This window comes from Belonocnema kinseyi, chromosome 6, assembly GCF_010883055.1.
Source record: "Belonocnema kinseyi isolate 2016_QV_RU_SX_M_011 chromosome 6, B_treatae_v1, whole genome shotgun sequence".
In the NCBI taxonomy this organism is placed as follows: domain Eukaryota; kingdom Metazoa; phylum Arthropoda; class Insecta; order Hymenoptera; family Cynipidae; genus Belonocnema; species Belonocnema kinseyi.
In genome coordinates this window covers 149432677-149444220 of record NC_046662.1, presented here as the reverse complement: position 1 = coordinate 149444220, position 11544 = coordinate 149432677, and the positions used below count along the sequence as shown (strand labels likewise).

The 11544-nt window shown below is 31.0% G+C and overlaps 1 protein-coding gene across 1 annotated transcript; it reads left to right on the top strand.

Annotated features, from left to right (window-relative positions):
• The first annotated feature begins 6049 nt into the window (after positions 1 to 6049).
• Positions 6050 to 7243, top strand: LOC117175645 (uncharacterized protein DDB_G0283697-like). Its single transcript, XM_033365351.1, has 3 exons — positions 6050 to 6255; positions 6336 to 6534; positions 6633 to 7243. Exons 1-3 carry the CDS (start codon positions 6127 to 6129, stop codon positions 7241 to 7243), a joined length of 939 nt encoding a protein of 312 aa, XP_033221242.1. The 5' UTR covers positions 6050 to 6126.
• The last annotated feature ends 4301 nt before the right edge of the window (positions 7244 to 11544 follow it).

The following is an 11544-nucleotide window of genomic DNA, read 5'->3' as shown; positions in this document are numbered from 1 at the left end:
CGCCCGAGTTCACACATGCTTCGTTTCAATGGCTAAAATTGAAGAAATAAAATTCGAATTGGTCGAACACCCACCGTATTCACCAGATTTAGCCCCCAGTGAATTTGTCTTATATCCAAACTTGAAAAAATGGCTCGGTGGACAGAGATTTCCAAACAACGAAGACGTCATTGCCTCTGTAAGTGCTTATTTTGAGGAACTTCCGAAAACGCACTTTTCTGAAGGATTAAAAAAACTTGAAAAGCGATTGACCAAGTGTATAGAGCTCCAAGGAGATTATGTTGAAAAATAAAAAAAAATTTACCCAAAAAAAATTGTTTTTATACTTCATTCTAAGGACTTATTGAACTACCCTCGTATCATAAATGCTTGACGGCACTCATTCGATACTTTAGAAATGAGAAAAAAAGGGTTTTGAAGCTCGATTTGTTATATATGAGTTTTAAACGTGCTTACGTGATTTCAAATTAAATCGATGTGTGAGAAATGTTTTTAATTTTTTCAGAAAAAAATGAAATTTTTCAAAGTTTGCATCTCGGTAATTTTTTTAATTTGTTCTTTTTTAAATTTGAGTATAATCATGCATAAGAACATTAATGTACTTTTTTGCACTCACAGCTGCATTACCTGTTTTACCTGTAGAGGGCACCACGTTTCTTATAATTGATTTCACGTTCTTAATTAAAAATGTTCAAGGGATTTTAGAGAATTTTTCGTTTATGATTAATTATTTAAGGAATATTAAAAATGATTTTAAGAGAAAGAAAAAATTTGGAGGTATTTCAAAGAATTTTATAGGATTTCTAAATTTTTCAAGGGTTTTCAACGGTTTCATTTTAAATGATTTTTTTAAATAATTGATTATTATACTGTTTTAAATTAATTTCTAAGATCTGCAAAGATTTTAAGGGATTTTAAGGAATTATAAATGATTTAAAGAAATATACACAATTTTAAGGGATCTTAACGAATTTTGTAGGATTTCCAAATATTTCAAAGGATTTCTAAAACATTTGAAAAATAAATGAAATTAGATTGAATTTCAAGAGGTTCTCGCTGAATCCACAGATTTCAAGTGATTTCAAGTTTGTTTGGAGGAATTTCACAATAGACATAAAGAGTTTTATTAAATATTCAAGGGATTTCAAAGATTTTCAGGGATTTTAACGTTTTTTCTAGAGAATTTTAATGAATAATTTCAATAAAATTTCTATTAGGGATCGTCCATAAAGTACGTTACCATTTTGAGGGGGGAGGGTGTCTCGCTAAGAACTACGGTTGATAACAGAGGGGGAGGATCATTAAAAGTAACGTTACGAACTAAGATAACATTTAGTACGTTTTCTAAAGAAAAGTCTTAAAGAATTCTTTTTTTCTATGTTTTTAAGAAATATACTCTTTCTCTCCTTTTTCTCCTTTTTAATGCTTAAATGCAAACTATATTAATAGAACACATCAAGAAAATCAACAGCTTTTGGTTGAAAGGTCTACTATGATATTTTTGGTTTGGAATTCATTTTGTTTGGTTAAAAATTTTATTCTTTTGTTGAAAATGCAACTATTTTATTAAAGTAATTTTTTTTGTCATAAATGCCGCTACTTGAATCAAAGTTGAACTACTTTGTTAAAAATTCATTTTTTGGGTTAAGAATTAATTTTTTCAACTAACTATGTAACTATTCAATTTTTGGTTGAAATTTGCTATTTTATTTGAAAATTGATCTTTTACATTTGAAAATTTATGTATTTTATAGGGGATTCGTCTTTTTGGTAGCAAATTATTTGTTTGTTTGTTAAAAAATCATATTTTCGAGTTGAAACTTCAACTATTTTGTACATAATAATACAAAGAATACATAATAATACAATGTACATAATAATAAAAAAAACACGTATTCACTTTCTTTGAGAATCTAATAACGGGTGGGGGGGGGGTCTATAGTCAAATAAATTCAAAACTTTTTTGGGCCACTATAGTGTACTTATATAAAATATTGGGCCGGGTATATATATTTCATGTTTTATCAGAGTCCATAGAAGACCTTGAGAAGCTAGTGAATACTGTGAGACCAAAGTGACCACCGAATAAAGTCTTGGAAAGTGCAACCTCCGACACATCTTCAAGTGAAGATGCTTCACAAAACATGAAAAAAAACTTGAGAATCGAAAGGAAAAAAAGTGGAGGTACATTAAATGCACCTTTTCATTTTTTACGTAATTTTATACACAAAACTTTGAGTTTTCTTTAAAAATATTTATTTAAACGAGACCAATAAGTTTAGAAGCTAAGTTTTCTATTACGTATTTTAAAAACTAAAAATTTTCATGTGAATTATTGTGTACAGGAACGTCGGGCAAAAATAGATCTTTTGGTAAAGAAACTTTCCGAAATAAATCAAAGTAAAGCAGTAAGTAAAAACACGATTCAAACATAATACATATATCAATAATTATAATCACTATTCTCTAGCTGTATGAAATCTTTTATAATTTTTGCTCAAGATTTATATTTTCAACAGAATGTTTCTAGTGTATTAGAACAAAAAAAAAAACTGTATAATGACATATACAGAACTTCGAGTTTCCTTAATTTTTTTTTTTTTTTTTTGATAAGACTAATAAGTTTAGGGGCTAAATTTTCTATTACGTATTTTATAAACTGAAAATTTCCATCTTAATGCATACAGGAACGTGGGCCAAAATATATCTTTCAGCAAAGAAAGTTTCCGAAATAAATGAAAGTAAAGCAGTAAGTAGAAACATGATTAAAATTTAATACATATGTAAATAATTATACTCACTATTCTCTGCTCTATGCAATGTTTCAATAAGTTTTATTCGAAATTTATATTTTTAACAGAAGGTTTCCTGTGTATCAGAACAAAAAACTCCTGTTACAAGGTCGACTGTGGAAAACAATGAGAATAAAAAGATTAACAAAAACAATGCTCTCTCAAACAAACCGAGAATCACGTCATCGGTAATAATTACAAACTGTAAGAGTAAGAAAAAATCGAATGAAGAACCAATGGAAGCGAATGAAAAGGTACGAAATAAATTTTTCGTACGTATTGTCTACGATTTATAAAACACCAGTTTGGCAACATAATTTTCTTATTATTAAGTGATAAATGACGAAGAAAAATAAAATATACACTTTTCATTAGGAAAAATGAATAATTCTTATTCGAAAAACACGAGAAATAATTCTTTATTTGTTATTTATGCCTGCATTTGTTATTCACGTATTCATCATAAGGATATTAATAATACTAAGGTAAGATTTCTGTCTTTCTACAGTGAAACTCCTGTTTTAGATTGCTTCATCATGTGATTTTGTCACCGTGACAGTTTACTTCACGGTTTAACATTTAGTATGTATATTAATTTGGTTATATTAAACATATATTATATAAAATTCATTTCAAAAGTTTTGACCTTAGGATTTGGAATGATTTTAAGAAATTCCCTTATATTCTGTGGAATTGTGTAGGGTATCAAAAGATTTCCAATGCTTTGGAGGGATTACAAAGAATATCCAAGAATTTTATAGAATTTTAAGTAAATTTTTCATAAAATCTACAGGTTGGCAATCTATGTCAAAGGAATTTAATGAGAATTCTGAGAGTTTAAAAACATTAAAGAGGGATTAGAAAAAAATCACTAATAGGTTTCAGGGTATGTCAAGAAGTTTTAAAAATTTGAAGGAATTCGTACAAGTTTTAAAATATTTCAAAAGATTGTTGGGGATTTCCCAGAATTTATAAGGATTCCAAAAAATTTCCTTGGATCTAATGAGATTTCAATTGTTAATTGTTAATGATAATAAATTTGGAGACACCTCCAAATACTTGAATATTTTTTCTGAACTCCCTGAAACCGAGTTTTCACAAATGACAAATAAAAAAAGGATATCAAGACGAAGTTTTTATTATCTGAAGTTTGACAAATGTCTTTTAGACATGAATATTAACAAATCCATTTGAAATTAAGGCAGCGGCCTTACAATTAAAGTCGTAAAATGTGTTGGTTTCAAAGTTACGAGTAATCAAATGTTTCAATTTTCAGGAAAACCCCACCTTTTTATTTTTTTGTTCCATTTCGATCAAATCGATCTCAGTTTGTTTATTTAGAAGTGTTTTTTTTCAATTTTTTGTTGGCGGACTTCAAAAGAGGACGAAAAAACTCAGAAATGCATGTCGCCAAATTTCCTCTAAAAACAACACATTTTGTTGCTAACAGATTGTACGACTTTAATTGTACCTATCTGTTTGATCTGCAATGGATCCGGTTATTATTGCTGAAAGTTAAAAAATTATGAATTTTATTTAAAATGAAAAAAAATTAATATGCTACAATTACAAATGAGGTAAATAATGACTAGATAGAATACGTATAAATTTTACGTCATAACACTTGAATTATTTTTGAAAAAAATAGTGCCTAACTCAGCACGGTAAGTCTCAACAAATTTCAACCTAAATTTCCTCGCTCTCGCCCGTTTTCTATAGAATGTAATTTCTAGATGATGTGCAGGTATTTTAAGAAAAAATTGAAATCATCTCTCGGTTCCAGTTTTCAAAAACCTCCATTTTGTAATATTACATTTTTTCGAATTTGTAAATTCTAGCTTAAGGGCATTATTAGTCATTAAGAAGTAAAAAATTATTTTAAAATTATTTTGAAATAATTTTGTAAAATGATGCCCTCTTTTTCTATAGAGGTGTACGTGTTACCCAGAACGTCATTTTAGGAAAGTGGTATTAGTTAAATCTTCTTGTTCTCGAAGTTTCTTTGCATTTTCTAGCTCATTTGGTTAGGAATAATAAACTTCTTTATTCAGAAACTGTAAAGAAACGTCAAGTGCAAGTAGTTTTCACTAACCGATTTCCTAAAAAGATATTTTAGGTATCACGTATATCTGTATAGAACAACAGGGGACCATTCAAAAAAATTCTTTCATCATAATTTTTTATTCACTTTTTAACGAGTAATGAGAGCATGTAGGTAGAGTTTACAAATTCAAAAAAAAATAATACTAAAAAATGGAAGTTTTTGAAAAAAGGACCTGAGGGATGATTTTAATTTTTTGCTTAAAATACCTAAATGTCATCCAGAAATAACATTCTATAGAAGACGGGCGAGTACGAGGATTTTAGGTTGAAATTGGTTGAGGCTCAGTGTCAGGCGTTGAAATCTACGTTTTAAAAAGTTAGACGTCGGCGCCTATGCTTTTTGTTTTGATACCCTTCAAGTATACTTATTTATACCTATCTCTCCCTTTTAATATAATAAGGAAACCGACGGAAACGACGAAAGTGGCCTCGTAATAGAGTATTTGAGAAAAATCAGTGATTTGGAACTAGAGAACAATTATTTAAAAACCCTGATTCTTAACATAAAACACAAAAATGTAAGTTGCTTAAAACAATCGTAGTTTAAGATTTCTACACTATCCTACAAATCTTTAAGACAACCTCGTTTTTAATGACTGGTTAAGTTCTCTTAATTTTAATAATACCAGAGCTAAAGTTTCTTCTCTTTAAAGGGTCGAATGCTCTCAAAATTCTGTATGAAATGAGCCCAGGGTGAACCTAATTTGTCTATTTTTGAAATAGATATTAAAAAATTATTGTGAATTTCAATGCTTTCTTAAATGTTTAATTACTTCCGAAATAATCCACATTTTTTAATGCTCCTGAGCTCATTTTTTACAGAATTTTGATAGCATTCAACCCTTTGAAGACAATTTTTTATAAACTCTGACGTAATTAAAATTAAGAGCACTTAATCAGTCATCAAAAAAGAGGTGGCCTTAAACTTTTGCAGGGTAGTGTAGATACGATTGTAGTACTTGTAGACAATTTTTTTTTTCTTAATAGAGCGATGGTGATAATGATGGAAGAACCTTAAGCATCTTCAACGAGGAAACAGATTCTCTTTTGGGAGAGTATCGACGACAAATAATTCAACTACAATGGAGAATAGATCCTTAAAAAAGTCTGATATGCGCATGCAAGATAAAGTCGTCAATTGTTTTGAGACAGTACACTGTAAGTTTTTGGAGAAAGTACTGCATTACATAAATCATTTTTTTGAGTTTCAATTGAAAATAATGTATTTTAAATGTTATTACTTGAATTATTTGCATCAAGTATCAAAAGGGTAGGTTCAATAGCTCAATCGGAGCTGGAAAAACAGGCATTATCCGGAGAACAGCTAGAAATTGGAGAGGTGAATCCAGCAAAAAACGAAGTATGTCAATTCATATATTTTTCGTCCCTGTCTCTGATACACTTTCTGATAAAATGTAGTAAAATGATTTTTGATTACAGATCCATGCAAGCCACGGGGTAGGGATTCACCGAGACATATACGATACTATTCGTTTCCATCCAAAGATCAATGCGCAGAAATTTATAAAAGGCGTCGCCACAGCAATATTTTCAAATGAATTCCTTAAAAGGAGCACTGTGAAAGGCTCAAAAAATGGGAAACCTCGACTTCCTCCAGCAGGTCTCAAACCTCTAACTGGTGATTATTATTCTGCAGTATACATTTTCAACTGATTATTATTTTTCACATTATTCTAATATGCCATTGTATATATTGTATGCATATACTTTTTTCAGGCTTCTCTAAATTTTGGATGATAGACATTCAAAAAATGGACATATCTAAAGTTCACAGAGAACTATATAATATTACGAGTTACCTAAACCACAAAATTTCAGATGTAAATCGAGACTTGACCAAAAAACGAAAAAGAAGTACGAGAAAAGACAAAGATAAATCGTGCAAAAAACTCAAGAAGGATCAAAACTCTAAAGAATTTATTCTTGAAAGTGACTCCAACGATGACACAAATGGCACGAATAAGACAAATACTATGGAAGATGAAGAAGTCGAGTTAGATAACTTGAATCCTCCTAAAACTAGAAAATATAAAGATGGGAAGGACAAAGAAGATGAGGTGAACTATTCTAAAAGTATGGAAGAAGAAGAGGCTGAGACAGATGACGTTGACCCTCTCGATGCTAGAAATGATAAAGATGTTGATGAGAAAACAGATGAGGATACGAAAGATGAAAAAGATGAGCTGGATGAGGATCCTGTGAAAACTAATATCCATGAAGAAGAAGAGAATAAGGGAGATGACGTGAATAATTTTGAATCTGAGGAAGATGAAGAGGAAATAAGGCCGGCGTTCTTTGAAGTAATAATGGCTGATGTTGAAGAATAATAACAATAATAAATTATATGCAAATGAATACAAAAAAAGCTTAGTTTAGTATTCAATATTTTTTCATAGTCTCATCTTAAATTCCAAAGTATTAGTTATAAAAAATTTGAGTTCATTGGTAATCATCAAATCTCGACGTTTGGAGCCACGCTGAGTCAGAAAAAGCGATTTTTACGATGGAGTTTGTCTATGTCTGTCCGCCATTATCCTCGTTCTCGTTTTCGTCGTCTATGAGCACGATAACGTTCAAAAGAATTATGGATAACTGCTTTTCGGCTTGACACACTTACACATGTCGGAATTGACCGGATGAAATCCGGATTATCCGTATCCCTTAGATCGTACAAATTTCGGACTTAACCGGATAAGATCCGGATTAGCTGCATTTGTCAGACCGCACAAGTTTCGGAATCAATCGGATAATATTCAGATAATGCGTATCCCTTAGACCGTACCAATTCCAGATTTATCCGGATGAGATCCGGATTAACCGCATTCCTTAGATCGCACAAATTTCGGACTCAACCGGAAGAGATCTGGATTAATCATGTCCGTCAGTCCATGCAAAATACTGACTTTTTTTCGTGCTACTTCATCCGGACAATTTTCGAACATGACCGGATAGAATACAGATGACAAAAACCGGATGACGTCCCGGACAATACCGGACAAATTTCGGAATCAGGAATTTGTCCGAAATTTTAAGCAGGGAAAGGTTGCAAGAAATCTGGCCTTTGCAATAAGGGCGCGTTACATAATTTTTCTTTCAATATGTCAAATGCATTTTGCTGAGAATCTGTCCAGACAAATGGTGCATCTTTTTTCAATAACTTTTTTGAAGGTTCGGCGATTTTTGAAAATCTGTCGACAAATTTTCTATAATATCCTGCTAATCCTATGAATTCTTTGATATTTTGGGGTTTTTTAGGAACAGGAAATTTTTGTACGTCTTCTACTTTCTTAGGGTCTGGTCTCACTCCTTTTTTATCGATAATATGTCCGAGGTATTTTACTTCAACCGCAAAAATTCGCATTTGTCAGGTTGTAATTAAAGATTTGTTTTATGTAATCTGTTTATTAATTCTGTGAATTTTTTATCATGTTCTTCTAGAGTATGCGCATAAATAACCATATCGTCCAGGTAGACAAAAAGTTCGGTGCCTTGAGGGCCTGTCAATACGAGGCCCATAAGGCGTTGAAAGGTGACAGTGGCGTTTTTCAGACCAAAGGGCATGCGGTCGAATTCATAGTGTCCGAAGGGAGTAGAGAACGCTGTTTTGTGTGAGTCCCTAGGGTCCATTTTAATCTGATAGATCCCCATGCTAAGTCAAATACCGAAAAGTATTGTGCTTTTCCTAATTTGTCTAAGATTTCTCTAATATTTGGAAGTGGATATGAATCGCTAATTGTTTTTTCATTTAATTTACGATAATCTAAAGCCATATACTATTTTATGTTTCCGTGAGAATCCGGTTTTTTGGGAACAGGAAACACTGGTGTATTATATGGAGACTGTGACGGCTTTATTATTTTTGTCTTAATTAATTCTTTGACTTGATTTTGAATTTCTTCGTTTTGAACGTAAGGGAGTCTGCATGGTCGTGTAAAAACTGGTATTTCGTCCGTAGCTATTATACTGTGTTGTAATACATTTGTACCTTCGAGTATTTCTCCTGGAATATGGAATCGGTCAGCGTTTTGTTCAATGAGTTTCTCTGCATGTGCGTATTCTTCTTTATTTAAATTCTCAAGGCGTAATAGTTCTTTTATTGATTCGACTCTATCTTCATTTGCAATGTTAAAAGTTTGGTAAACATAATCTCCATCCTTATTTGAATTTAGGAAACAGCTAAGAACTTGTTCGATTGTTTGATATTGATTATTTTTATTTTCATTTTGTCTAATAAGGACGTCGTTGTCTTTAGACGTAAATTCTTCAAAGTCGTGAATTTCTACAGTTGGGATTGCAATTAGTACTGGTTCTTCACGGGTATTAGCGATTTTTAAATATGCTTTACCGTTACTGTTTTTAACTATTGCATTTCCTAAACATACACCGCTGTCTTTAGGCAACAATTCGGAGACATAACCTATTTCTTTATCATTGTTTTTAACTTGTATATAAAAATCAGAAATTGTTCTAGGCGGAATTGTGCTTATTTCTAAAGAGTCAAATGGATAGTATTATTCATTGATTTCTAATTGTTTTTCTGCTTAATTTATTTTTACGTTATTTATTCGGAAATATTCACGTCCTTAAACTCCGTCATGTTCAACTGGTACTTCATTTAAAATTATATTACAAAAGGTTGGAAATTCTAAAATATTTATTGTTATTTGACCGAGGGTGTATACTGGGTGTTCGTTAATTCCTGTTAATTTTAGACAATTTCGTTTATTAATGTTTACGCATGATTTAACTGTCATTTCTTTAATTAAATTTGCACCTGCTCCTGTATCAATCATTAATCTCACAGGATCTTTTAAACCATTTGTTGATAATGATATGTGAGGTATAGTATTTGTGACGCTTGAGTGAACTTTTTCTGTTTTTTGTTTCTTTACATTTTCTAAATTAGGGTTGTATGCATTTAATTCTTTTTTTATGTCTTCCTCTGAGCAACCGGTCTGGGAAGGACATTGGAGTTTTCTGGATTTATTTCTTTTGGGAGATTCAATTGTTGCGGATTTTGCTGTTGTTGATACTGGTTATTATGTTGTCTTTTATGGCAATCATTAATTACATGATACATTTATTTACAACAGTGGCATATTATTTTATCTTTTTGAGCGAAATTAGAATAAGACTGGTATTTATTTGAAGAAGTAGGGACTTTTCGAGAGTCATATCCATACCGTTGTTCATATCGTGGTTTGTTATTTGACCAATTGTTTTTTAGTTGAAATCGATTATTAGCTTGATTTTGAGAACATTTAGGAAATGATTGTCTTTGGTTTTGAGAATAATTAGAAAAAAATTGTTTTTGATTTTGAAAATTATTTGGGGAAAATTGTCTTTGATTTTGAAAATTAGTTGGAAAAAATTGTCTTTGATTGTTATTATTATCAAAATAAGGCTTTGAATAATTATGAGGATATTGTGGCTGAAAGTTATTTGTTCGGTGGAATTGAGTATTTTGAGGGTTTGATAATTTCATTAATAGAATATGGCAAACTGATGCTACATGGCCTGATTTTTCACAAAATTGGCATTGTGCATTTTCTCTTCTCATAAAATCTACTTTATTTGATTTTGAAGTTTCTCCTGAATAAAATCCAGGTCGCGATTCTTTTCTTATGTCTTTGTTAGTTTTTAATCTTTTTTCAATTTCAATTTCTTGGGTAGCAAGTTGCGAAAATGAATCTGCTGTTCCTATACTCATTTCTAATTCTGGTCTAAGCCCTCTAATAAAATGATCCATTGCATAACTTTCTAATTCAGTTTGAAAAGTTTTTTCCGCCATTCCTTTATTGTTCATTTTATGAGTGTCAATTATTCTATCGGTAATTTCTTTAATACGCGAAGCATCAGATATTGCGTTTTCATTTTCCTACACACATATATATATATATATATATATATATATTTCCGAGTTCCCGTTGAAATTGATATACTGTTTTAGTAGGAGCGTATACCATTTTTAGTTTATTTATTAATTCTTCTATCGAGTAAAATATATGGCCGTAAATGCATGTTCTTGCTTCTCCCGATATTTTAGAACGAAGTAGTTTTACTAGATTTGCTTCGGCTTCAGCGTTAGGGACCATTGATCTTGCTTCAAAACATGATTCTATGAAATGTGAAAAGGGGACGTTATTTGTTCCGTCGAACAGAGAAACGACTTCGAGCGCATCTTGAAGTGAAATTTGCTGGTTATTAGGTAACTTACTAATATTATTGATTTCAGAATCTGATTTAAATGAATATAAATTGATTCCGTCAGGGTTTGTTATTATTATTTGTGGTAAAATGTGTTTAATTTTATTTTGGTTATCAACGTCTTTTATTTCGATATTTGAATTTAGTTTGTTTGAAAAAAATGCTGTTGCTTGCTTTTCTTGTGATTTTTGTGAATCAGAAAATGAGTCTAGAAATAAGTTAACTGATTTTTCTTTTGAATTTTCTTGGTTTTCTACAGAATTTGTTTCTACTTATTTTTCAGAAAATACAGCAGTGGAATTTTCTCTAAAGTTTATTCTGCTGTTTTTTGAAGTTTCATCTAAAAGGGTATCGTTTCCTAATGTCTCGTTTTGTTCACAATTTGAGTTCGAGTTTTCGAGGGGAGATTTTGAGTATTCTC